Source organism: Pungitius pungitius, chromosome 20, assembly GCF_949316345.1.
Source record: "Pungitius pungitius chromosome 20, fPunPun2.1, whole genome shotgun sequence".
Lineage (NCBI taxonomy): Eukaryota > Metazoa > Chordata > Actinopteri > Perciformes > Gasterosteidae > Pungitius > Pungitius pungitius.
This window is the reverse complement of record NC_084919.1, coordinates 8,368,350-8,391,918: the sequence shown is the minus strand read 5'-3', so window position 1 is coordinate 8,391,918 and position 23,569 is coordinate 8,368,350. Positions and strand designations below refer to the sequence as shown.

Below are 23,569 nucleotides of genomic sequence, written 5' to 3'. Positions count from 1 at the left end.
TTCATGTGTGTGGGTGTGGTTTGTTCAATGGATTGCTCATCACACATCACATGTACTTGTGTCTGGGAACTTATAGTTTCCCTGCAACCAGTTTGTGAACCTTTGTGTGTGTGTGTGTGTGTGTGTGTGTGTGTGTGTGTGTCACAGTCAGAAAAAGGCGGAGTGAAAAGATGGGAGTGGGGACAGTAAAAAGGGAACCAAAACGTGTGACTCAAGAATCAAATCCTCTTCCGTCACCAATGTTCAGAACAATGTGGGCTCGTCTTCTGAATCCTACTGTGCAACATTTTTCAGAGGCAAACAAGTTTACAGAGTACCATGGAACTACCATTAAAAAGGGGAGCATGTACTCACTTAAAAGGCTCTACTATCAGGGCAGACCGAACGTCGGGCTAATCTCGCAGTCTTTACGACGCTGGGATTAACTCAGGCTACGCTGGAGGACCGTAGCCCGAGTTAATACACAACCAGCGTGTGACTACAGGAGGGCAGCAAAACAAATCACAAACCCACAAAAGTCAACACATGGGGGAGCAAAAAGGGGATTGATTTTCCATTTATCTTTCAGTTGACCAACTTTGTTTACGAGCATAAAACAGCAAGCATGAATGTGTGTGTGGAAGAGGGTCAGGGGGGGGGGGGGGGGGTGAGGCCTCCTGTGATCTCTGTGGCCTTTGAAGAGCGCAACACAGATGGCGAGTCCGTTGAGATGGAATCCATCACTTCTGACGGGACGCAACAGCCTTATTAACATAAGTCTGCTTCAACACACAGCCATGTGTCACCAGTCCCGCAGTCCTGGCTTTCAATGGACACGATGTGACACCTATTTCTGTCTGAAAAACTAATCAATATTTACATCACGCATCTATGTGTCCCATTCAGAAGTTCATAGTGATTCTGGTTCACCCACAACGTCATTATCTGGCTATGGGGCCAGATCTGTAGATCCGCATTCTAGCTCTCACACTGCGGATTTACATGTGATTTAGAAGCCGCCGCTAAACTCACGGATTTGAGTCTTCTTGGCATCCAGTTGAGCGACTTCAACTTGCAGCTTTTGCAGCCTCCCCTGGATCCTGCAGGATCTCCTGAACACCATCCCCGCCTCCACCTCGATGGCCAGGAAGATGTCGCCGGCATGTCGAGAAAGGTCGGAAAGTTGGTGGATTATGTTGGTCAACGTGTGACAGCAGACCTCGTCCAGGGACGAGAACAACACGGGTTTTCGCAGTTTGCGTCTCCCGGTTTCTTCTCTCTGTATCCAGCCATCTCTCGCCGATAACCTACCAACACGCCGCGGCTCGATGGTCCTCTGGGGAAAGGGCATATTTATTTCAGACCAGTAAATTCCAGCGGGACCGAAAACTGTTCACGCAATAAGCTTTAAAAAATAAAAATAAACGAATCCAAGACGCATCAACGTCCTTTGGCTGCTACTATTCGCGAGGCAGCGTTATCCTTCAATCCCGCCATATTTTTTTGTTTTTCAAAGCGTGAGAGTTTGCTGCTGTACGCTGGAGACGTTGCCTCCCAAAGTCTATTCAAATTCAACCAGACAGAGTGCAGGCTGGGGAGAAAAAGAAGAAGAAAAAAAACAAGGAAAAGTAGAGGGAAAGTATCGATGAAAGCCCGGAAAATACTGCAGCCACCTGTAGCAACTGGAACCGGAGCCAGATATTCAGGGGAGACTTTACCTGCCGCCCATCGAAGTCAGCTCAGCGGTCTGATGGAAAACCTGGAGCGGAGTACTCCTCCAAGTAGAACGAGGGACTTGGGCTTCAAACATTACAATAAGTCACAGTTGGGGGTTAAAGTTACTGTTTAACCAATTCATTCTTCATGAAGCACAATGTCTTGATTAAATTAATTATATTCTTGCTGGATTTATCAGCTGTCTTTCCATAAACAATCTCATAATTATACGGAAATTAACGTTAACGTTAAATGCCGTCTGAACTAATGAAAGCCTATCATATGTATGCTAGCAATAACCATATTTTAGAGTACCCTTACAATAATACAGAATGTGTGACTACAACAGTTATTTCCTTTCGCAACGTTGCAGTATAGTGAAATTAACCATGTAACGTTACATTAAAGACAAGAGGATAACAAAATGACCTCTTATTTTAATATTTCAGTTGACATGGCTAGCTTTAGCTTAAGTCTATGCTAACGCTAACTAACTCAGTCCTATGTGGGTCTTTCAGATTGTAGACAGGTTAAGAGTGAAATCACAGCAAAGCCAAACAAATCCTGGGTTGTATTGCTGTAAATCTAACGACTCTTGAGCTGCATGTGGGTATACTGTTAAAGAAATCCAGACGGGAAAACTTTACTTATTTTCTTCACTTTTGTGTCCCGTCTTTGGACTGGTAGGCCTGCTGCAACTTCCACATCTTAAAATTCATCTCCTGCTCGTCAGCAAAAAGTTTTAACATTACTCCAAATACTGACCTTTATTTACCACATCATCCGGTTACACGTCGAGTAACATCCGCATTTGAACTTACCTCAGCACTAAACGTGTTAGACAGCAGGGCAGCAGGAGGACGACACATTCCTCACCAGGGGGGAGAGGAACTAGATAATCTGGGTCCGTTTTCCCATGAACTTTATCAGTGTTCTCACATGTTCTCACCTTGCGAACACCTGTATCCTTCCTTTGGCTTGTAAATGCGATCATCTGAAGCTAAATGACGTCTGTCGCCCAGCGGGGTTTTCTTTAATATGTTGCTCGGCCTGGAGCAACGTTGCTGCTTATCCGTTTCAGGCAGTGAATGATAAAACATCAAAATCCAAACAAAAGTAAAAGAAAACTAGTCAATTCTAGAGATGAACATAAGTTTAATCAAGATTAAATATATGCCCCCAAAAAAGATTAACTCATAAGAGATCGAAACAAGTCAAAACAATACAAAAAGATGAGCTTTTCTGTCTGTCATGTCAATAGAGTATTCCAGTTTTATACTTCATACGAGTTTTGGACTTTCATTTGGGGTAAAATTGTATACATAAATCTCATTCACCATTTTTTTTTACAGTGCATTGATTCTCAAAACCATAGCCTTCTTCCACATCTAAAAACCCAAACAAACTCCTTTATAGAATTATTTACATACAAGGCTCAAACAAGTCAACTCAAACCATTTGGTGAGCAATATCAACGTTAAAACAAACATCACCCATCAGAACATTTGGGAACTTTCTTAAACTTTACGGCTGAGTTAAGCCATAGTGACATTTTGTTGCACAAATCACTGGATGGATGGGAGTGGCCTCTAATTATTAAATAAGATGAGGAACTCTGACTCAAAGAACATTGCAGAGTTACTTAACTTGCAAGTTATTCCACCTCCCTCTTTAAAGTTCAGTTGCGGACAGACAAAAATGTACAAAACTCAGCTCTGTGAGTGATGAAGTGAAACAAAAGGTCTACTAAACACATCGCTCGTAATGCATCTTTGTGGTAGGTACCCAAAGAATACACAAGTAACTGAACAGAATGAATCTAAAGTATGCTAGCAAATTAACTTAGAAAAGTTGAAAACAAGTGATTTAATAAGCAACCATGTCCCCATAGGCGCTAAAATAAGTTTACGTCACCTCTGTTTATTCACAAATCATTTTTTGAGATGCCAAGTTGAGTCAATCTTAACCAGGAAGAATAAAACTGAACAGCCACACCGCATTTTGTGTAATAGATTTTGATTTCCAATTGCTGCAGAGATGTAACAGTGTGCCTTGACCTCCAAAACTGACATATTTATTGTTGGGTGTAGTTGTAACACAAAATCTTCCTGGGCGATATTAATAGAATAGTTGCTGTAATACCAACTCCTTTTTTCTTGATCCTATCATGACAAATTGATGAGCAAATACAGTTAATGATTTGATGTAATCAGTCATGTGGAAATAGACACAGAGGAGGAGAAAGGAAGAACAAATGTAAAGCCAGATAGTCCATCTTTCCTTATGGATGTTACTCTAGACTCGCTCCCATAACACTTTAAAGGATGGAATGACGACTTCTTACCTGTCCTTCATACCTCTTAAATAAAACTATACTCCTGATGCATTCTGTCAATCAGAATGCATCAAAAAATAAAAGCGCAAATGTATAGTTTTTGAGAGTTCAGATCTTAACTTATTAAGGGTGGCCAGGGAGAAGAACAACAGACTCATGTTGGACAACAAAAAATATCAAGTTTGTGTACTATTGTGGTTTTTAAGTGTGTGTGCGTGTGCGCGTGTGTGTGTGTGTGTGTGTGTGTGTGTGTAGAGACTCAGCAAAGACCAAAGGCTCTTTGTGGAAAAGGCATAGTGTCATGACACACATTTGCAATATAACTATAATCCAACATTGTCTGTGTTCTTCTGGGATAAACAACGATCGATTGCCACCAAACATGAAACGTGGCTCTCAAAGAGGGCTGGACTTCCCAGACTTCCGACTAACACGGTCACAAAAGCGTCACCCGGTGCAGAAGTAGCCACAAGCCACGTTAGACAGTGCAGAGTTGCAGTGGCGACTGAAGAGGAGCCCGGGGGCGAGAAGTGATCGAAACAATACGAGAGAGAGAGATCGAAGCCCTGCAGCTTTGTCTACGGGGGCGCAGCGAGGACAGGTGATGAAAAAAAAGTAGAAAGGGCTCCATGACACACACTAGCATGGGATATCTTAGATACACACACTCACACACACACACGTATTAGTCCAGTCTCCAAACTAGGGCTTCCAAAGAGTCTCTTTGTCGCCCTCTGGTGGTTTTGTCCAGAATAGACCTGGTATCACTTTTTCCTTCAAACACACACACACACGTATATACGTATATCTGGACACACACACACGTATATACGTATATCTGGACACACATACACACTCCTTGGATCCCCTGTGTCTGTAGTCAGGCTTATCTGGTGTAGTAGACTCTGTAGTAAACACTCTTGGAGCGCCAGAGTGAATAGGAGTTGTCGAACTTGAGCAGGTAGACGCCGCGGCCCGGGTACTGATGGCTGCCGGCGTACACCTCCTCGTGACAGTCCCGCCGGTACACCGGCACAATTTCATCCACCTGAGGCTTCCCCGCCTCCTTCTTGGCCTTCTCCTCCTCGCTGGGAGGCTCACCTGATGACACGGGAGACATTGTTACATTACATGTCATTTAGCTGACGCTTTTATCCAAAGCGACTTACATTGCATTATAACCCACGCGTTACATTTTTGCCTGGGGAGCAACTAGGGGTTAGGAGTCTTGCTCAGGGACACATCGACATGGCACATGGGGCAGCCGGGCTTGAAACCGCTAACCTTGCGGCTCCCAGCGCATCACACTACTCCATGCGCCACCATCCCCCACAGTTGCAAAAAGGCGCAAGTGGGAAACCACTAAAAAAAAAAAATCTACATGGGCGGATGAGTCAAGAGGCAGAAATATGTCACTAAAACAGACATTCCTACATAAAGCAGCATCGGTGGCAAAGACGGAAATAAAGCACCACCATGACTAACTGAGCATGTGCTTCACATGGTAACAGCAAATGGCCCTGAATCGAATATCTAAAAAGTAATAAAAATGATGACCCACCACTAACATTTTATATCCGAGTGCCTCCAAGGGGAAAGATTGCGGCCTTATTTGACACACACACTCCCCACCCACAGCTCACCTTCCTCCTCCTCGTCCTCGTCGCTGGACTCCGACACGTGCACGCTGACTGCAGCGGAGGCTGCGTCCGTCCACTCGAAGAACACGCCGAAGCCGATGTCGTAATAGTCCGTGGCAAACTCCCAGAAAAGGTACGCGCCCTCCTCGTGGGTGGGCACCCGCACCGTGACCACCTCCCCGCGCCCCACTGTGATCACGCTGTCCGCGTCCTGCCGGATCTTCTCCTTGAAGTCCTTGATCTGTGGCCGCGTCCACATGGAGGGAGCCGCTATGACCGGTGGAGAGTCTGCTGCAAACAAAGGGATAAGAGACTTCTAACAATCTGCTGATTCAGTTTTTCACTTACACTAAAATAAACTTAGTATTCCCTATCATCACACACATCCTTCTGAAGAGAGTAATGCATTTAATTTAGTTTTTATGGCATTCTTAGCTTGCCATGTACGTCCACTTTGTGATATTTCCATCACCGTTTGATTCGGTTTAATCTGGACAAATCACAGGTTTGCCTCAAAGGGCTTCAGAATTTTTTTGTACAGAATTTGCAAACCTTTCCTTTGTATATGAAATTGTTAGAGGAAATGTGTGTGTGTATATATATATATATATATATATATATATATATATATATATATATATATATATATATATATATATATATATATATATATATATTAGTGACTTGTTGTATACATTTAAAAAAAAAAATAAGATCTGTATAATTTACCACTATCACATTCCACGTACGGTATAAATATGTTTTGCAGCTGTCCATCAATTTATCCTGCAAACGTTTTTTCTTTTTTAAAGTGGGCAGCCAGTGAATAATTTGGCTCAGGGTGTATGAATCACACTGAGGCCTTATTCACCTCTGGTATGATTGTTTACTCTTTTACAAGCAGAACGTGTGGTTGGATCAGACCTAAACCAGCATACAGTCATGAATCACTTGGTTCAAAACAGGTTTCCAGTTTGGAATAAAGCCCTGCTTTATATACTCTGTAGCCTTTAGCTGCCCAATGAGGAAAGATACGATTCTGTAGATTACTTTCTCCATGAAGTCTACTCGGATGGTTTAAGGGCTTTAAATGAGGAACATCCAAGGCCCACAAACCTAATAAAGGCCCGTTTTCCGAGACCTCCTCTGCCGGCTCAGGCTCCCTGTCCATGCTCTCCGAGTACGAGTCCGAATGGCCTCCATTGACTGTCGGGGCTTCCTCGCTGGCAGGCGGTGAGGCCGCATACATCAGCCCTGCGGCTGAGGCGGGGATCAGTTCGCCGCCGCCGAAGCCACCGGGCTCCAGGGTGCCCTGCACCATCGAATCCGCCTGCATCTGCTGCTTCTGTAAGGCCGCCTGCGGCGAAAAAGGAAGACGCAGCCGAGTCGAGACATTGAAATCCAAACTGGGGACATTAAAATTACTTTTATGTTGCAAACACCTGATCCTCCCCATTAACTGCAAACTATTAAAACAAAGTCCATCAACGTGTATCCCTCTGCTAGTAATGACATGCTACCTGTTGCTGGGCCAGCTGCACCTGGTAGAGCTGCTGCATGTACTGCTGGTAGTGCTGCTCCTGGAGCTGACGGATGAGGCCCAGCTGTTGCTCCGGGCTGTTGGGGTACTGCTGAGCAGCGTATTGCTGGAACTGCACCGCTGTCTGAGCATTCAGCGCCGCCATAATCTGTTGTCTGGGGGGAGGAGTAAAGGACACGGGAGCAGATTTGGTGAGGAAGGAACAGCAGGAAACCGAGAGAAGACAATGGTGGACGGTGGAGAATTGCAGGACTTTAATACCAATTTAGAGTTATTTTCTGATCTGAGCACAGACACTGCTGTCGATTAGAAATGTGAAACTGTGATGATCACGTCGAAGTTACTTTGCATTGTGCAAATACACGGTGATAGAGACACACATACTTCTGCTGCTCAATGCGTAGCCTCTCCTCCTCTGCCTCTCTCCTTTCCTCTTCCTCTCTCCTCTGCCTTTCCTCCTCCACGAGCCTCCGTCTCTCCTCCTCCTGCCTTTGCCGCTCCCTTTCCTCCTCCTCCAGGCGCTGCCGCTCCTCTTCTTCTTTCCTGGAAAAGAGCAAAGTAATGGAAGATGTTATAAATTACACGAAGATCATTCAAAAGCATCGTACGCCACTAGAAGAAAAAAAAATTGTTTGCAATTTAACTATTGTCACCTCACCTTTTTCTCTCCTGCTCCTCCCTTTCGATCTTGTGAGAAGTTATGTAGGGAGCAAAGAGGTTACAGCACTTGTTCAGCAACTTGACAAACTCCACCATGGCCTCCTCCTTGTCCAGGTTACCCAAGGAGGCCCACTCTTTCCTGCACAGTGAGAACAGAGGTGAGGCAAACTGGGCTCGGTTGTCAAGCACAACGCCACTTTTAGATGCCAATGTTATTGATATAAAATATCAAAACATGTGTTCGAGTGTTATTTTAAAAGTACTGGTAGCAGTTGTAACAAACATTGTTGCTTCCAAAACATAAGGTCTGAAATACAGAAAGTGTTTGTGTCCGGCCAACAAGCTATTTTTATGCATTTTTAATTTCAGAGCAAAGTGTTTACTGGACTAAAAGGACACATTAAATTGCTGGAATATTCATGCCCTCTGGCACACACATACAGAGATCTTGGGTTGGGTTACCTGCGGTCGTTGCCCAGGACATCAAAGAAGCCGACCTCTGGTGAAGCATCAGGATTATAAGGCCCCAGTAACACCTGTTTGTGCAGAGCCACCAGGCGAAGCTTCTCCTCATAGGTCGGGTGGAAGGCCTTTCCATCTTTATCTGAGAGCAGCAATGAGGAAGCAGTGTGTCTGCAGTCATTGCATTTTTTTTTTTTTAAGTTCAACATTGAAACGTGCTTGTAAATACTGTGACACACCCCTGTGTTGTAGTGTAACGTAGTAGTAACAGTAGAAGTATACAGCCTATAGTATTCTTTTGTTACTAACTTAATAAGATCATGGCGAGGTGTGTTAATTCCCATTGAAACATTAACTTAAGCTGAGGCAAGGACCGGATTCTGTACAAAACAAGTTACTGAAGATCGAACCCTAACCTACTACACATGTGCAGTTAAAATACAAAAAGCACAGATTAGAACACATAGTGGCGACCAGGCCCAGACCGGTTTGCACAGTCATCCCAAGCGCTTTGCTCCAAGAACAGAGCAAATGCACAGATTCCAAGAGGGGATCAGGATGTGTCCAGGATGTTTATTGGATTTCCTGTTGGAATGGCAGCACTGGGAGTGGCTTATGGTTACGAGCAGGAAGTTGGGCTGTAAAACACAGCCCCGTAAGTGCAACAAGCCCCGGTTTTAAAGCACGTCGATCGGAGACAACGGACCGGTATTCTCAGCGCAGACTCACTGCTGCAGCACAATGAGAGCCGGTCAGTCGACTCATCACAGAGGAATCTGTGTAGGCAGATGAAGTGCGAGCTAGCAGGGCGTGTTCAAGCTACAAAAAAAACAAATCACTGCGAGACACCACCGGGTTAGATTAGACAGCTCATAGATCATGACTGCATTAGTTGATGGGAGCAGTTGCACGCCACGCCAAGCCAGGATATTCTTCCTGACCCCGACAACGGAATGTGGATAACACCCTGCAAAGTGATGCTATGGAGGTGCAGCGCTCATTTCACCCTTTAACGAGCAGCTAGCAGGCTGTTAGCACCGTTGGCTACTCGTTAGCATCGAAGCTAATATAACGTTCGGGAGCTGACAGCAGCAGCCGAGGCGGTGACAGCTAACGTTGCAAGCTAACGTTAGCAAGCGGCTAACCTCGACCAGCGAGCGGAGTCGTCTCGCGTCTCTTAACGCGAACCATAGCCGCTTCTTGTCGGTCGGATGTGTGAGGTTTGGACACAAGCTAAAATACCTTTGAAAAATTTAAGGCCCATTCCGTAGAGCTCCAGCAAAGGAAAGCCCCATTTCCTCTCTATCGCGGATTTAGCAGTCTCTCCATCTTCGCCCCCCGCGGCACCCGACGTGTCGGTGTCGGGTTCCCCGGGTTCGGGCCGCGGCTCTTCGAGCTGGGTCTGCTCGCCCTCCGGGTCCGGGCTGAGGGTGAGGCCATCGATGGAAACTTCGAGCCGGCTGGAAGTAGCACTGTCGAGGTCGCCGCTCTGAACCTCTGTCGCCATCATGTAGACTGTCAGTTGAAGCGGCCACGTACCTACTTCCGTTTAAATTTGGCGGAAGTTCCGGGAGATTTTTTTCTTCCATGTAAATAATGACGACGCTTTAACCGAGAAGCGAAATATATTTACATATATTTTAAATTTCTTCTATACGGGGAACTGAACTAGTTTACATGTATTCCAAATACAAGACAAACATAGCAATGTAATTTGTAATTAACATTATTTTAATCAGCAAAGATTCACAACGCTGTGGTCACTTTTTCAATGTTGATATTTGATGTTACTGCTTCTAGTTATAAAAAATAAACTGCAAAATAATAGCGCTACAATAAAAAATTCAAATTTGTTATTTTACGATTCTTATTTTTTGTATAGTATTTATGTATTAAGAGCTAATTTAAATTTAAAAAGCCCCATAGTTATTACGTAATCAAAAGAAGATTGAAAAAATATAATTTATTCTCTCTTTTTGTTACATGATTGGATAGTTGTCTTGCACTCAGGTAAATACAGAGAACTATAATAAATTAATAGAATATTAAAACCATACCTCTAATATACTCTCTGTGGAATGGGTGTAGATGGATTCTCATACATCTAAATCATTTTAACAGGAAATACAATCCTCCCAGTATCCAATGCCATCAAGTACTTGGCTATTAACATATGTGCGTACAACCAGACATCCATGTATAAATGCATCATATCATATAATACATACATAAATACATTGATTTGAGGATGGATGTATTTCGGTTTATTTTTTGAGTAAATATGAACTATAGCATAATAATGAAAATATGTAGGGCTGCCTGGTAGTCCTTTTTCTATAAACACAAACCATTACGATCTGTAAAATTTGGCAAATATATATATAAAAGCTGTAATATAAATGCAATTTGTTACAGTAACATTTGCTAATGTCAAATAATCATCACACTTCTGATAGGCATAATAGTACTGAAACCTTGTAAATGAATGTACTATTCCTGAAATCATCCCTCAAATACACAAAGAACAAACTCAAAAAGAGGCCCATAAGACAGCTGTCTTTCTAACACAAACCTGTAAATTTGTGAGGACTTACCTGTCTGTCTACAGATTAAATGTATAATGGTCAGGTTCAACGGTGGGTGAAACAGTGGTCAGACTTCAAAGGTGTGAACATGCTTTTGTTTGTGTCTACAGCATGAGCTGCCAACTGGAAATGGCCAGTAGAAATCCCAAAGTGCTTTACTGTTTGATGTTTGAAAGTGCTGCCTGTTAACTACCCAGCATGAGTCAAGAACAGCATTCTGCTCGGCTGTCGTGGGCTGACAAAATGGGAATGAGTACAAACTATCAACACCGGAAATAAAAGTGCAATACCATTACAGCACAGCTGAATTCCTATTTTTCTGTGGTCATAACTCCAAAGCTTAGGGGACACATGTAGATGAATCTAAAAGTCATTTAATGTTCATTCTGTGATCTGAGGATAGCTCGCAGGAACACTGTCCATATATTACAAAAGGAATCAGGAAATCCAACAGCCTGATTTTAGCATACCAATCTGGTCTGTGAACACAGGCAATACCCAATTAGGGTCCCAGACAAAGCCGCCTGTGAACTGTGAATGTCTCTACCAACAGGCCCGTCCGACCTCAACAATGCTGTATGTGTCAAAGTACAAAGATCAATAAGAGCGGTTGTGGATGGGAAATGACATACAGGCTGTCAAGTAATTTTCCCACATACATTTTAACAAGAAAATAAAAAATCAAATCAATTAGAGTGAGGTTCTTGTCTCCCCACACCCAAAGTAACTGAACAAGTTGCATGAAATTGAATCTTTTTTTCCCACGTAAGTACAATATTTTACTATATGAGCTTGGACTCTCACTAAAAGTACATGTAACCAAAAATGTGTGAACAAATTAGTCCGTCTGTGATGTTACCTTACCTCTCCACTTGATCCTCCTCTCCTAAATCAAATGAAAGACAAGCACTTACTTCATGGGTGCTTTTGAACTGAGGTTCTTGTGTATTGAGATTAACTTTGTTGGAAATTAAAGGGCAGGGGGGGGATGCAAGCTCCAATATCAATGTGGATGAGCAGACTGCTAAAGGCCTCAAACTTATACGTACTACTACTATTTTTTCCCCCATTAACGACTAAATACGTGGACGCAGAATTGCAATTAACAAGGAATAAATACTTCTTATGGATATTCTTTATGCCATTTCAAGATGCTATTTATTTAGTGTCCTCCTGCTTTACTGCCAACACATGCAGATACAGCCTGCTACAGTTCACAAACATATCTGCCTACATAGCTTTGACAAATGTTGAAATAACGGGTGTAATATGTTATAATATTTATAATTTGATTATCACAAGGTAAAATTCGCTTCTTATAAAGAAACGGACTGCAACGAGGCTCAGATTTGGAAATGGCAGTTTCCGACTTGTCTCTCTCTTGGATGGCTACAGGTCAGTTATTTCTTCATCCTTTCCGACGGGGATAAATGTTTTCACTGCGGATGTGTATTGCGCATGCAGATTCCATTAAAGCCCCTTTTAAAAGAGACCTGCGGCCGCTCCACCGTCCCAGGTGTGATGCCTTCACACCTCCGACGTCCTGCAGACGTCTGAAGTCAGCGCGCGGCCGCTGCAGTGCCAGCCGGCCCCGATGGTCGGCCCATTCACACGTGCAGGCAGCAGCACCTTTGATCGCGGGGGGGATTTAAGTGCGGCGAGGCGCGCAGGTCTCAGGCTCAGTCAGTCGCTGGAAATAAGACGCCGCGGAGCATGTCTTCACTTCACGGGAATATGTGTGTCGGGGATCTGAATCATTACCAGATGTATCACGAGGGACCTCTGCAGATAAACAACATGGTGAACTCAGGTACGTCTCCTTGAAGCGACAGTCTGATCTGGTGACAAACAAACCGCATGGTGTCCAACGGTCACAGTAAATCAGGGTTTACAGCGCAGCTCCGCGCGTAATTTACGCGCACGCTCGTCGTCGTGATCCTCGCGTCCTCAACTAAATGGTCTGCACGTCTTTCTCTACAGATTATGTAGCGGCAGATGTTACAAACTACTTCAATCCCGCAAACTCGGTGCCGAGGGCGGATAAATGCGTGGCAATACTGACCCACAGAAGAAAGAGGACCAACTTCACGCAGCAGCAAATCGAGGTGTTGGAGAAAGTTTACTCGGAAACTAAATATCCTGACATCTACTTGCGAGAGAGACTGGAGGCTCTGACCGGGCTGCCGGAGTCCAGAATTCAGGTATTGTCTCAACGACGCCCTTTGATTTAAAATATATTTAATGTTGTTAAATCATTATATAGTACTTAACTTTCCTCACGTTTCTCTCCCACTGGTTTCCAGGTGTGGTTTCAGAACAGAAGGGCCAAGTCTCGTCGCCAAGTTGGCTCATCTGTGTCGATGAAGGCCGCGAGCACACCAGCTGCTGGCCCCTTCACGCAGCTGCAGAGCAGGATGGCCCCAGACAACGGTAACGCTCACAGTGACATACTCTGGGCTTTCTGTTTTGATTCCACTCAGGCACCAAGTTCTCAGTTCTGTATTGCACAAGTGTTTTTTTAATACGTCCAGACATGACTGGCTGCTGAAATGTCTTCTACACTTTACATGTGTACAATAAGTCTGCTTGAAAACTACTACTTTACTAAGGAATGAGCAAAAGATCAATACTGATGCACAACGTTTATTTTCATGTAACGACAAATGCCTCACTTCTTTTTCAGTTTACAGCAACAATCATGGCGTCGAGGCACACAGGACAGGAGGCTTTGGACTGGAGGAGAGCTTCAGACCCACAATGCACCAAAGCACGGACGAGCCTCACAGAACCAGCGCGCCCGCCGCACCCAGCAGCTACGCGCACACCTCCGTCTCTTGCATCTACGACAAGGAGGGAGGCAGAGAGAAGAGCGCGGAGATGCAACTCCGCGAGCTCAGCGTCAACGTCCCATGCTGCAACATCCATCTGTATCCCAAGGAGACCGAGCTCCCTCCGAGGATCGAGGCGAACGTGTCGGTTAACCAGGGCGCGAAGGTTCTGGTGGAATACGACAATTTCCCACCCAACAAGACCATCGGACCGGAGATGAAAGTTGTGATTCCTCCCATCCCCATCCAGAATAACTTCAGCAGGTCATCACCCAAGGATAACGGATGCCAAATCCAGTATCCGTGTGCGAGGGCCACAGTGGACCGGTTCAGTCCCTTCTCCCCGATCCACGCTGCGGAGGCCCAGGACTTTACCGACTCAGACTCAGACTGGGAGACAGAGGCCATGGCCGGCCTCAGTGGCTTCATGTGATGCATTATGAGAGCATATATATAAAAAGACGGCTATGTGTATCATAAGAGGCAGTATGCAGTTGTTTGCGTGAAAGAAAAATGTATTTATTGTTAAATAGTAATAAAAGTGTTGATTGTTAAAAAAAATAACAACACTTGATGTCATGGTCATGTCTGTTAATAAATACTAAAAACTAGACAGATTGCTGGTCTGCAATATGTTTAATATAAAAAGACGGAAACATTTATATACAATTGCCCTGAGGCACTCTCATGTACAACTTTACAAAACTGAAAAAGGAGATTCTCAAGGAATAAACGGTTGACTTAAATTTCAAGGCTTAGTGTGGGGGTTTGCAGCGATAGCCATGCCAAATATGGAAATGCTAAGATCATCTCAGGGAGTAAAAGGCTTGAAAACCAGAGTTCTCCTTTATACAAAAATACCAAAATCTCTTTTCAGTGCACACAAAATTACAAAAACCCATTTCTGAATACAGAGCAGAAATGGTGATCCTAATCCTAATAATCAGAGATATTATACAATTATCTACAATAAACAACTTTATAAAAACATTCTTTAGCCTCCCCGTGTGTACCATCAGTGGAGCAACAGAACACAACACTTACAGGGCTCAACTTTAGAGATAGCAAAATATTGTTTCAAAACCATACACACCTACTCAAAAATAAATAAATATGGACTATAAAAACGGTAAGAATCAATGTTTGGCACATGAAACCAATAAATAACCATCGACAGTTTGGAGATGTGGATTTGTGGCAACAGCTAAAAGGTTCTTTTGGAATCGTGTTAAACCAGGTGCACCAACATTTTCATATGATAAAATGGGCGGCTAAAATACTTGTGACATCCTCACTGCGTTCGGCGCTGAGCTGCCGGAGTCCGGGAAGAACTCAGAGTCGGATCACTGGGACATCCGGTGTCATATTTTTTCAGTGGGGATCCACAGCATCCAGGTGAGCCGTCTCGTGTCAGTTCAGGCGAAAGCACTGTCTCAAAAAGACAACATTGATGGCCCGGAACCTCTGGCCGTGCACGCGCCTGTGTGGTGTGGACGTTGCCGGGGTCTCACACTGCATTGGTGTTGTTGGCGGAAAATGCGTGCAGATTTCCCAGCTGACTAAGGCCACTCTGGATGTGTGCCACGTGGATCTCAACGTTATTCTGGAAGCAACTGGAAACACAGAGAAGACGATAGTATCAGAAAGGTTCTGATCTTTGAAGCTGACCGAGTAGGGACACTGATCTGGATAACAAGTAGGAACATGTTTATTTACCGTGTATGCCACTAAAACAACGAGCCATCCAATTAATCATTCATTTTAGCATGCTTTGAGCTCTGCAGACTAATAAGAATACAAATGTAGCGCTTGAGATCTTACTCTATATAATTAAACAGGCAGTTTGATTTAATGGGAAAAATTATTAGATTATTTTCAAGGACGTTGGTCTTGCGCCAGCCAATTGACACTTGATAATTAATGGTTACTAGATGTGTCAATAGGTTTGGTCTCTCTTGTTCTGTTGTCTGTTGCTCTGCTAGTGGCTTGGGTCCCTATCGTAGAGGAGACCATACGTATATCAGTTATCGGGCTCCTCAAAGCCCAAAACTGGGTCTGCTCGGCTGAACATGCCGCCGGTGTCGCTTCCGATAGCAGCTTACTTTCTCTGCATGTGAGCAGTAGTAGCACTATTTAATACGGCATTCAACTGCACAACAGCCACTAGTATCAACAACAAGTCCAGCAACACTCAGACAGAGATTCCGACACCCGAGGTGCAACAGCAACAACTTCGGGCCGCGTTGCCTCTGATCTGAGCTCTTTGTGGGGGGGGGGGGTTACAAAAGCTGTTGGCTAGTAAAAATTCAGGGCTAAAGTCGTGTGGTGTGAACTAGTCATGAGGAGGTTTAGCTAGAAACACTAAAGGGTCTTTTTACCTGAGGTTGGAGGGATCAATTGACGCCTTGATGTCATTAAGGGAATCTGTTAGAGATTTAAATTCAAAGGAATTCAGGTCACCCCCATCTGCCAGACACTGAAAAGCAAAGAATAATTAATGCACAGGTTATCAAAAGGTTAGTGGTCAATTATGTTTCAGTGTAGATACAAAAGCTGTAAGACGCTTCAGAACGTATATTGCTGCAAAATTTGAATGGACGACCATAAATATGCGTGCATCAAATGTTCCCCTGACATGCGTAATAACATCAGTGAGGAGGACTGAGGTATTCCTAGCGCCTCCTCCATGTTACCTTGATCTGTAGCAGCAGCGCGGTGAGGCGGGAGATGAGGTGCGTCAGGCTGGGGTTGGTCACACTCTGTTGTCCGTCCTTCAGCGAGTTGCTCAGCTGCACCATCTGCTGGGCTTCGTCTTCACAACGCCGTCGCAGCTCCGTGGGATGGTCGGCGGGAACCATGCCCTGATCTGGAGCCAGCTGGGTGGAGACATTTTTTATTTTTATTGATTAACAAGTCAGATGCCAGGAATGTCAGAACAGGGCATGAAATATTACAGGGAGATATATTTTCCTGTGCTGAGCTTCAGGGGCAATAACAGTGAAATTCAACGACAGACTTACTTCACAGCAGAACTGCTGAACCTCGTGGAGAACCTTGTTCAGATCTTTATTAAGCTGTTCAAGCTCAAGCACCGTGGTTGCATATCGCTTCTGAAAGTCAAGGTCAATGGGCATCGAGTACGACTTCTGAAAACCAAAAGCACAAGCAGTTAGGCTTGATATACTCATCTCTGGCCACAGTTCATCAACTTTTAGTAAAATGATGATGTACCAGTTTCTCTGCCTCCGTGTTCATTTCTTTTAAGTTCCTGACGTGGTCTTTTTTGATCATGAGGATTTTTGACAACCTTGTCTAGTCATTAAAAAAATAAAATAAACAAGGAATAGGTTACAAAGTTGTCGGATGTCAGATTTTAGTATTCCAGTTTCATCACAGGAGGTAGTTACCACTTGGACAAGGAATTTGACAGGAAATCCTCCCAGAGTATCTCCCTCAGCAGCAGGCAGCTTGCTCCTCCACGGCGACTGGTTGATAAGAGGGTCATTGTCCTGTTATCAGAAGATAAAAAAAGACAATATAAGGTAATTTATCTTCTTCAGCAATCTAGTGGAACAGATTCAAAACAAGTTGATTTTTCTCCAGAAGTACATTGTGTGAATGTCTAGACTTTCCTTAAGGTCAATGCCACCACTGGCTAGCAAATCCCAAACACTTTTGCATATATACATTTACAGCCCACTGGTAAAATATATATTGAAAACTAGATTGGGATTTGTGGCTGCTTGCTAAAGTATCCATTGCAATAGATACACCTTCTTCAGCACCAAATAACTGACACGGCAGATGTATATTTTTCATTAGACATCGGGGTACGATACCATGAGGACAGGAGTTGTAGCGGTTGGGTAAGACCCCCTGGGCGGCGTCATGACGCTCTGCATGTAGCGTGATATCCGATGCTTCTGGGCAAAGGCCGATATGGGCATGGTCTCGTTGGGCTCATTGCTCTGGAAAAAACAATCAATCCCTGGGGTTTACAACCCATGTAAATGGATAATAAAATAGTAAAGAGGTTGTAAGGACTAAAGTTGTTACTCGTCCAACGGGCTGTTCTCACCAAGACCTCGTAGTCAGGCACAGTGTGTGTTCCCAGGCCGCTGCGGTCAAAGGTGACGCGGTAGGTGGCTGCGCTGGTGTCCACCGCATCGATCTGCCCGGTGAACAAGCCATCGTGGACGCCTCGGAGTCGAGCTGTAGAACAAAGGAAAAAAAAAGAGAAAATCTGAATTATCAAGGGTGGTACAGCTTGAAGGAGTATTGAGACACCCTCACTTGTGCATGTGGGTCTAGTTTTTATTCCAACCAATTGCCAAACACTGATGCGATAACTCTAATTAGGTTTTAAATTGTGTCTGACTGATGTTTTTGAATGGACATCTTGCGAACACTGAAATTTATGACCGTGGTGCTTTTTAGGGAATTTGAATCCAATGTCAATGCAGCACTGGACCACAGCGCCAGGCTGCTCTTTAGAACGGTGGTGTATGTTCATTTCAGCCGTTTTACCGGTGACTTTGGTTCCTATGATGAGCGGCAGGGGTATTTCATCCGGGAGGTCTTTGCAGTTGGACACGTCGGACAGTTTTCTTTGCTGCAGCAGGCGCATCTTCTGCCTCTTCTGTCTCAGCGCTGTCCGCTCCTCAGCAAAGAACGCCGACGAGCACCTGAGTGAGTCGACGGGGCAGAAAACAATTTCCCATAGGTTGAAATGTTTGACAGACACAAGGAGTGAAAATGGTGTGCAGAAGCACGCGTCCTAAAGTTTGCAACATACCGTCGGGGTTTCCCCATCAGTCTCCGAATTGTCCCCCACTCAACCCTGGTCAGCTTTCTGGTTTTTAGGTTGGGGAAAGACTCCTTGAGACACAGGCAGAATTCATTGTCCCCCTCAAAGAGCGGCCTGAAAAAGAGTAATGATGCACAACATAATGAACACATCATTGTGCTGCAAACATTGCTGATAAAGTGGCTGCTGACTTATCAAACCGGGCTCAGTGTTATCACAAATTATCAAAAAGCTTTTCTGAATGGATTACAAGTTGTAGAAATGAATGGCTGTCCTCTGAAGGTCAAAGTGAGATTTACCTGTCGATATTGGAATAGAACCATTCATAGATGCACCATTTGTGAGCTTTGGGTAGTTTGAGAAGGTTTCTTAACCTCAGCCCTATTTTCTGGGATGCCTTCTTATCTGGTGTCACCACATTAGAACATTTCTGTAAAGCAAAACATTAAAATTGTTATTCCATAAAAGGGAAGAGCTTTGAAAAATTGTTAATTATTATATTACGGGTAAATGAAATCCAGTGATCTAATTGGTTGAGAGGGAGTCACAGGGTGTACATTATTGAGCGATAATGTACAGTACCTGTTCACATTGACCCGAGCGTTCCATATCACTGCGCACTCAAAGTAACAGGTTCAATTTTGCGCAACCATTGTCATTTCAGTCTTTAGTCCGCAAATGATCGGTTTGGGGCAACGCAAGATTTTGACACCGGACAATTAAGGTGGTCGTCACGAGCGATGTGAATGAATGAGATGGTGCAACATCTTGCAAGGAGACCCAATGCTGTTTATATGCACGTACAGGGACTACTCGAGGCTACTGAAATGCGATACGAACCTTATGGTGGCTACAACTATTTACAATTACGTATTATAAAAGCAAAAAATACTTAAAAGCAAGGTACTTGGGGGGGGAGAAATTTATCTTCAATAATGTAACAATTGGAGGGTGTTGTTAGGCCCGACACGAAGCAAATAAAAATGTGAACATTGTAAGGCTTATACTATACCAATTCTGTATTCAATGTATTCTTCTTCTTCTGTGATAGTCATCTGTAAAAGTATTCACTCTTGCCGATTGAATTTCTTCTTCACAAAATGAAGCTTCATGACGTTTTCTATGCAGGCAGCAATTCTCACAGTGCCTGGCAGTCTCAAATTATTTGGGTTTTTCCTATAATACAATACAGCCTCTTGTAAAAATGTCAGACATTGAGGCTTTCGACTGACTGCCCACTTCTAGTCCAAGTTAATGTGATGTTCAACATCACAATGTGGGCGTCTTGTTTTTTTGTAAGTCAATTGATTTGAGTTTTTTTCACTATGGAATAGTGAATGACGTACCCATAATTAGTTGAAAGGAGATTTAATCTATGTAGATTATTATTTCTCGGGCAATATAGCATGCCATGAGGAATTTATCGCTTCAAATTGAACGCAGTTACCAGGAACACTTGAAAGCACATCCCCTTAAGTCGAGGCCTACATTTCTAAGAGTAAACGAGTGTAAGTTAGAGAGTAGGAAGGGCCTCCACTTTTTACCTGTGGTGTGGTGCTGACCCTTTGGCTCCTCCGAGGGGATCTAGATGGGAGACGCTGCTGGGGCGACTCGTCCTCCTCCCGAAACAAACGACTTCTCTTTGAGCTCCGCGTGGGCTGGAAGGGCAAACGAAGAAAGATGTTGATGATGAATACTACCAATAATACTTCATACCAGAAACAAATATTTGGATGCATTATTCTTGTAGAAATGTATTTAATGCGCGGTTGTAAAAGTGTTGGAATAATGGGAATATTTCTTTTTATTTGAACAGCAAAATCATGTTGGACTTAAACATGCGTTTTCCAAGTGAACCCTTTTTTCTTGCAGAACCAAATTAGTAAGTACTTAAACAGGAACTAAAATACAGTACTGTATAGTAAACACTGTGTACAGAACAAAAACGTAACATTTAAATAGCGCGAAGAGCAAAGCATGCCATTCAGACACAAATCATTTTCTAATAACATGAAAATTTAAAGCTCTAACAAAATTCCATATTTTTTGGTTTGCATTTACTAAAGGTCCCACACTGTGTCATTGACAATCAGAAATACAGCTGGGATAGATTTGCACTTGAAATAGTGACAAGTTGCATGTGAATGACACACTCCAAACCTGTCCAAACCTGCATTTTTTTTCAAATGCATAATAATTGAGTCAATACATATTTAGGTCCTGATGTGATGCAGTTCAATGAGCAGTAGGATATTTCATAATAATGTTTGTAAGCTTAATTAGTGTTTCCCCTGTTATAATGGCAATTTAAATTTGTTTTTATTTTTCTACGCACAGCAGTTCCACATTGACATTAATATGTCGCAAATATGTCCGTGCGGCGCTCACAGCACCAGAGTGATCACCCTACTGCACCCCCCCCCCCCCACCCTGAAGTTGTAAACCTAGGGAAAATACTGTTTCAGGGTAACAGACAATGCCATTGAACTATTCTTATATATGAATACCGCACCTCTTCTAAACAAGTACACTAACCATCATCAAGTCCTAATGTGCTGTGTGGGAATGGTGTTTTTTTGTGACCTAAGCGACAGAGGTGAAGATAGTAAATCCTGGGAAACGTCTTGAACACATTTTGTTTTTAAAAAGTTTGTATGTCCGGTTGAGCCATGAGGATGGATAGAATTTCAAAACACATGTGTATCATAATACAATTCAATACATTAATCCTATAAATACTGTTCTGTGGGGTCTGAATGGGGTTCATTTCACAGTATGGTAATTGGTGAACTGATGTTTGCATTGTACTCTATCACATCGTAATGACTAACTTGCAATGTAATGTTGTTAAGCTTTGCATTTGTAATGGTGTACAACAGAAGCTCCTCCACTGCTTCCTCTTCACAAATCTTAAATGTCTCTTACGGTGTCCATTATGAGGGAGGAATGTCGTCCCCTGGTGTTGTGAGCTCTTGGGAAGCTGTTCTTTTCATTCAGAGTGTTGGACAAACTGCCTTCTATAATTAAAAAAAATGCATTCATTCAAAATAGTATGAGGACACCTGATACAGGACCCCGCTGAGAACTTCTCTTTACCGAATTCCAGACTCAAAACACTTCTCACATTACAGAAGAGGTAATTGAAGTGAAACAAGGCTAGACCATTTTGTTGACACATCATTATTATAATAAAGCCACAAATGTAAGGGAGATTGTCTATTGTCGTTTCAGTCAGTAGTTGAAAACAATAAAGGACATACGATTCCTAAACACATTGAATTAGAATCAGGTCAAAAACCTTCAATGGTCAAGTGTGTTTCAACATACAAGGAATTTGTCTCAGTAGTTACTTACACAATACTTATACACTGTCAAGAAGAGCTGTACAGAAAGTTAAAAAAAACACAACCCACATACCTTTTAGACTGACGAGTGCCTCTGCTGAGGAGCCTGGAAAAGAGCACAATTCTCGCTTTACATTGATTGAACGTCACACTCACCGCATACAGTATGACAGTTAAATGCTGTGAATGTTATACTACACGCTCCAGGGTGATAAAAAGCGTACCGAGGGGCCTGTCTTTAATGTCAAGTCATTGATATGCCATTAGTTCATTCAAGCTATCATGGAACACGTAAAACGAAAGGTGCTTATAAGTCAATGAGGCTGCCCTTTAAACGTTGACAGCAGCCGGACGGCGTCAGTTGTTAACTGAAGTTACATTAAGCTAGCGCAGTCAGTTAGGCCTTAAGCCCCAATATGAGCTGTCAAGAACGGGCATAACATCAGCAGAACACGTTCATAACCACGAAACCACCGGCACAAGCTAACGTTATCTTTTCGTTACGCCAATAATATGATAGAAAACCCACTACGATACTATTTATTCGGTTAGTAGCTAAAACAACTTGGCTGGTATTCCTTCTCCGTCTTGTCCAAACGATACTCAACGAGTCACCATGTAACGTTAACAAACCGCTAACGAACGTTAAATAAAAAGGAGCGTGTCACGGAAGACTAACAAACTACGGCCGAAAAAACAGAGCGCTAACATTGGTGGCTAGCGTGTGTAACGTTGCGGTAGTACCGTTGTTATTGCTGTTTACGACCGAAGGCTAGCAGACGTTAGCTCGTAGCTAAGCTAACATTATTTGTTTACCCGGTCGGGGCTGAAGTAACTTGCTCAACTCCAACATTAGCCACGGTTAGCCTCTGCTGCTAACAGGGGCTAGCAGACTTGGACAGACCGGCATCACTTTGCGTCTACGAATTACTTTGTGAACTCCGACCAAAACTCACGATATCCATCGCATGAACAGATATAGCAGTGCATTAACAAATGTGCATTGCATCACCATTAAACCGCTGAGTGTTTACCAGCCCGAACTCCTTCAATCCGTGTTGTTACTTACTCTCGTCTAACAGCTGGTCCATCTCCGCCATCTTGAATTAGCCGCGCCGCTTTTTCAAAGACGTTGTCAGATTGCATTCTGGGTCGGGACGCTATCTGGAGGGTGCTTTGAGAAATAGGTGGTCTATCGTTTAGCCGGCGACTAAATTATCACGTTGTAAATGTAAATATACACTTAAAATCATTTTTTACAAGCCCAACTTTGCGTACAGAGTGTAAAGGGAAAGTATCCGAGTCAGACCAGGCAGAATAGGCGTTCAGCACCGGAGTCAGATTTATTTGTTCTTATTCGTTGCTGTGAAAAAGGTAATAAATGGTTTATTCAACAAACAGTTTTCCTCTTGGTGAATATTGTCCTTAACCAGACTTAGAAAATTATTGTCAGAATAAAAAGCCTGTCGTGAAATATGCAAGTCTCTTTCAAAATTGTTAATCACCTTAGTAAATACCTTGTCTCTCTGTAATAATAAGGGTTTAAAATGTCCTAAATTGTAGGTGTGATGAACTGCACTGATATGACCTGCCCAAGGCTTAATATGTAAATAAGAGGGAAAAACCTATAGAATAAAATCCAGTATTTAATAATAGATGGCATGCAAATTCCC

At 43.3% G+C, this 23,569-nt stretch overlaps 4 protein-coding genes across 8 annotated transcripts in view; 1 reads left to right on the top strand and 3 right to left on the bottom strand.

Moving 5' to 3' along the window:
• The window catches only part of nhsl1b (NHS-like 1b), a 73,656-nt gene extending 71,070 nt beyond the window's left edge, over positions 1 to 2,586 (bottom strand). For all 3 annotated transcript variants that reach the window (XM_037449755.2, XM_037449756.2, XM_037449759.2), the window contains exon 1: positions 1,012 to 2,586. In XM_037449755.2, coding sequence (XP_037305652.2) covers positions 1,012 to 1,330 — 319 coding nt within the window. In that variant the 5' untranslated portion in view covers positions 1,331 to 2,586. The remainder of the gene's footprint in view (positions 1 to 1,011) is intronic.
• A 1,654-nt stretch (positions 2,587 to 4,240) lies between these two features.
• acbd3 (acyl-Coenzyme A binding domain containing 3) lies at positions 4,241 to 9,899 on the bottom strand. 2 transcript variants are annotated; one of them, XM_037449768.2, is made up of 8 exons: positions 9,575 to 9,899; positions 8,333 to 8,474; positions 7,869 to 8,009; positions 7,595 to 7,753; positions 7,191 to 7,365; positions 6,787 to 7,027; positions 5,674 to 5,961; positions 4,241 to 5,131 (listed from the first exon to the last, which is right to left on the bottom strand). In XM_037449768.2, the coding sequence occupies exons 1-8, from the start codon at positions 9,840 to 9,842 to the stop codon at positions 4,917 to 4,919; spliced, it is 1,629 nt and encodes a 542-aa protein (XP_037305665.2). In that variant the 5' UTR covers positions 9,843 to 9,899; the 3' UTR covers positions 4,241 to 4,916. The 2 variants fall into 2 exon arrangements, with proteins under 2 accessions (XP_037305665.2, XP_037305666.2); XM_037449769.2 differs by having other exon boundaries at positions 5,674 to 5,958.
• Positions 9,900 to 11,893: 1,994 nt separating this feature from the next.
• mixl1 (Mix paired-like homeobox) lies at positions 11,894 to 14,314 on the top strand. Its single transcript, XM_037449770.2, has 4 exons — positions 11,894 to 12,727; positions 12,898 to 13,118; positions 13,221 to 13,347; positions 13,601 to 14,314. The coding sequence occupies exons 1-4, from the start codon at positions 12,631 to 12,633 to the stop codon at positions 14,176 to 14,178; spliced, it is 1,023 nt and encodes a 340-aa protein (XP_037305667.1). The 5' UTR covers positions 11,894 to 12,630; the 3' UTR covers positions 14,179 to 14,314.
• Positions 14,222 to 23,017, bottom strand: lin9 (lin-9 DREAM MuvB core complex component). Of its 2 annotated transcripts, none has more exons than XM_037449765.2 (15): positions 22,966 to 23,017; positions 21,970 to 22,002; positions 21,478 to 21,569; positions 20,097 to 20,210; positions 18,852 to 18,982; positions 18,541 to 18,666; positions 18,273 to 18,430; positions 17,824 to 17,957; positions 17,585 to 17,713; positions 17,153 to 17,254; positions 16,977 to 17,057; positions 16,766 to 16,891; positions 16,439 to 16,621; positions 16,124 to 16,221; positions 14,222 to 15,358 (listed from the first exon to the last, which is right to left on the bottom strand). In XM_037449765.2, the coding sequence occupies exons 1-15, from the start codon at positions 22,994 to 22,996 to the stop codon at positions 15,253 to 15,255; spliced, it is 1,644 nt and encodes a 547-aa protein (XP_037305662.1). In that variant the 5' UTR covers positions 22,997 to 23,017; the 3' UTR covers positions 14,222 to 15,252. The 2 variants fall into 2 exon arrangements, with proteins under 2 accessions (XP_037305662.1, XP_037305663.1); XM_037449766.2 differs by lacking the exon at positions 22,966 to 23,017 and adding an exon at positions 22,641 to 22,657 and having other exon boundaries at positions 14,226 to 15,358.
• Between the last annotated feature and the right edge of the window lie 552 nt (positions 23,018 to 23,569).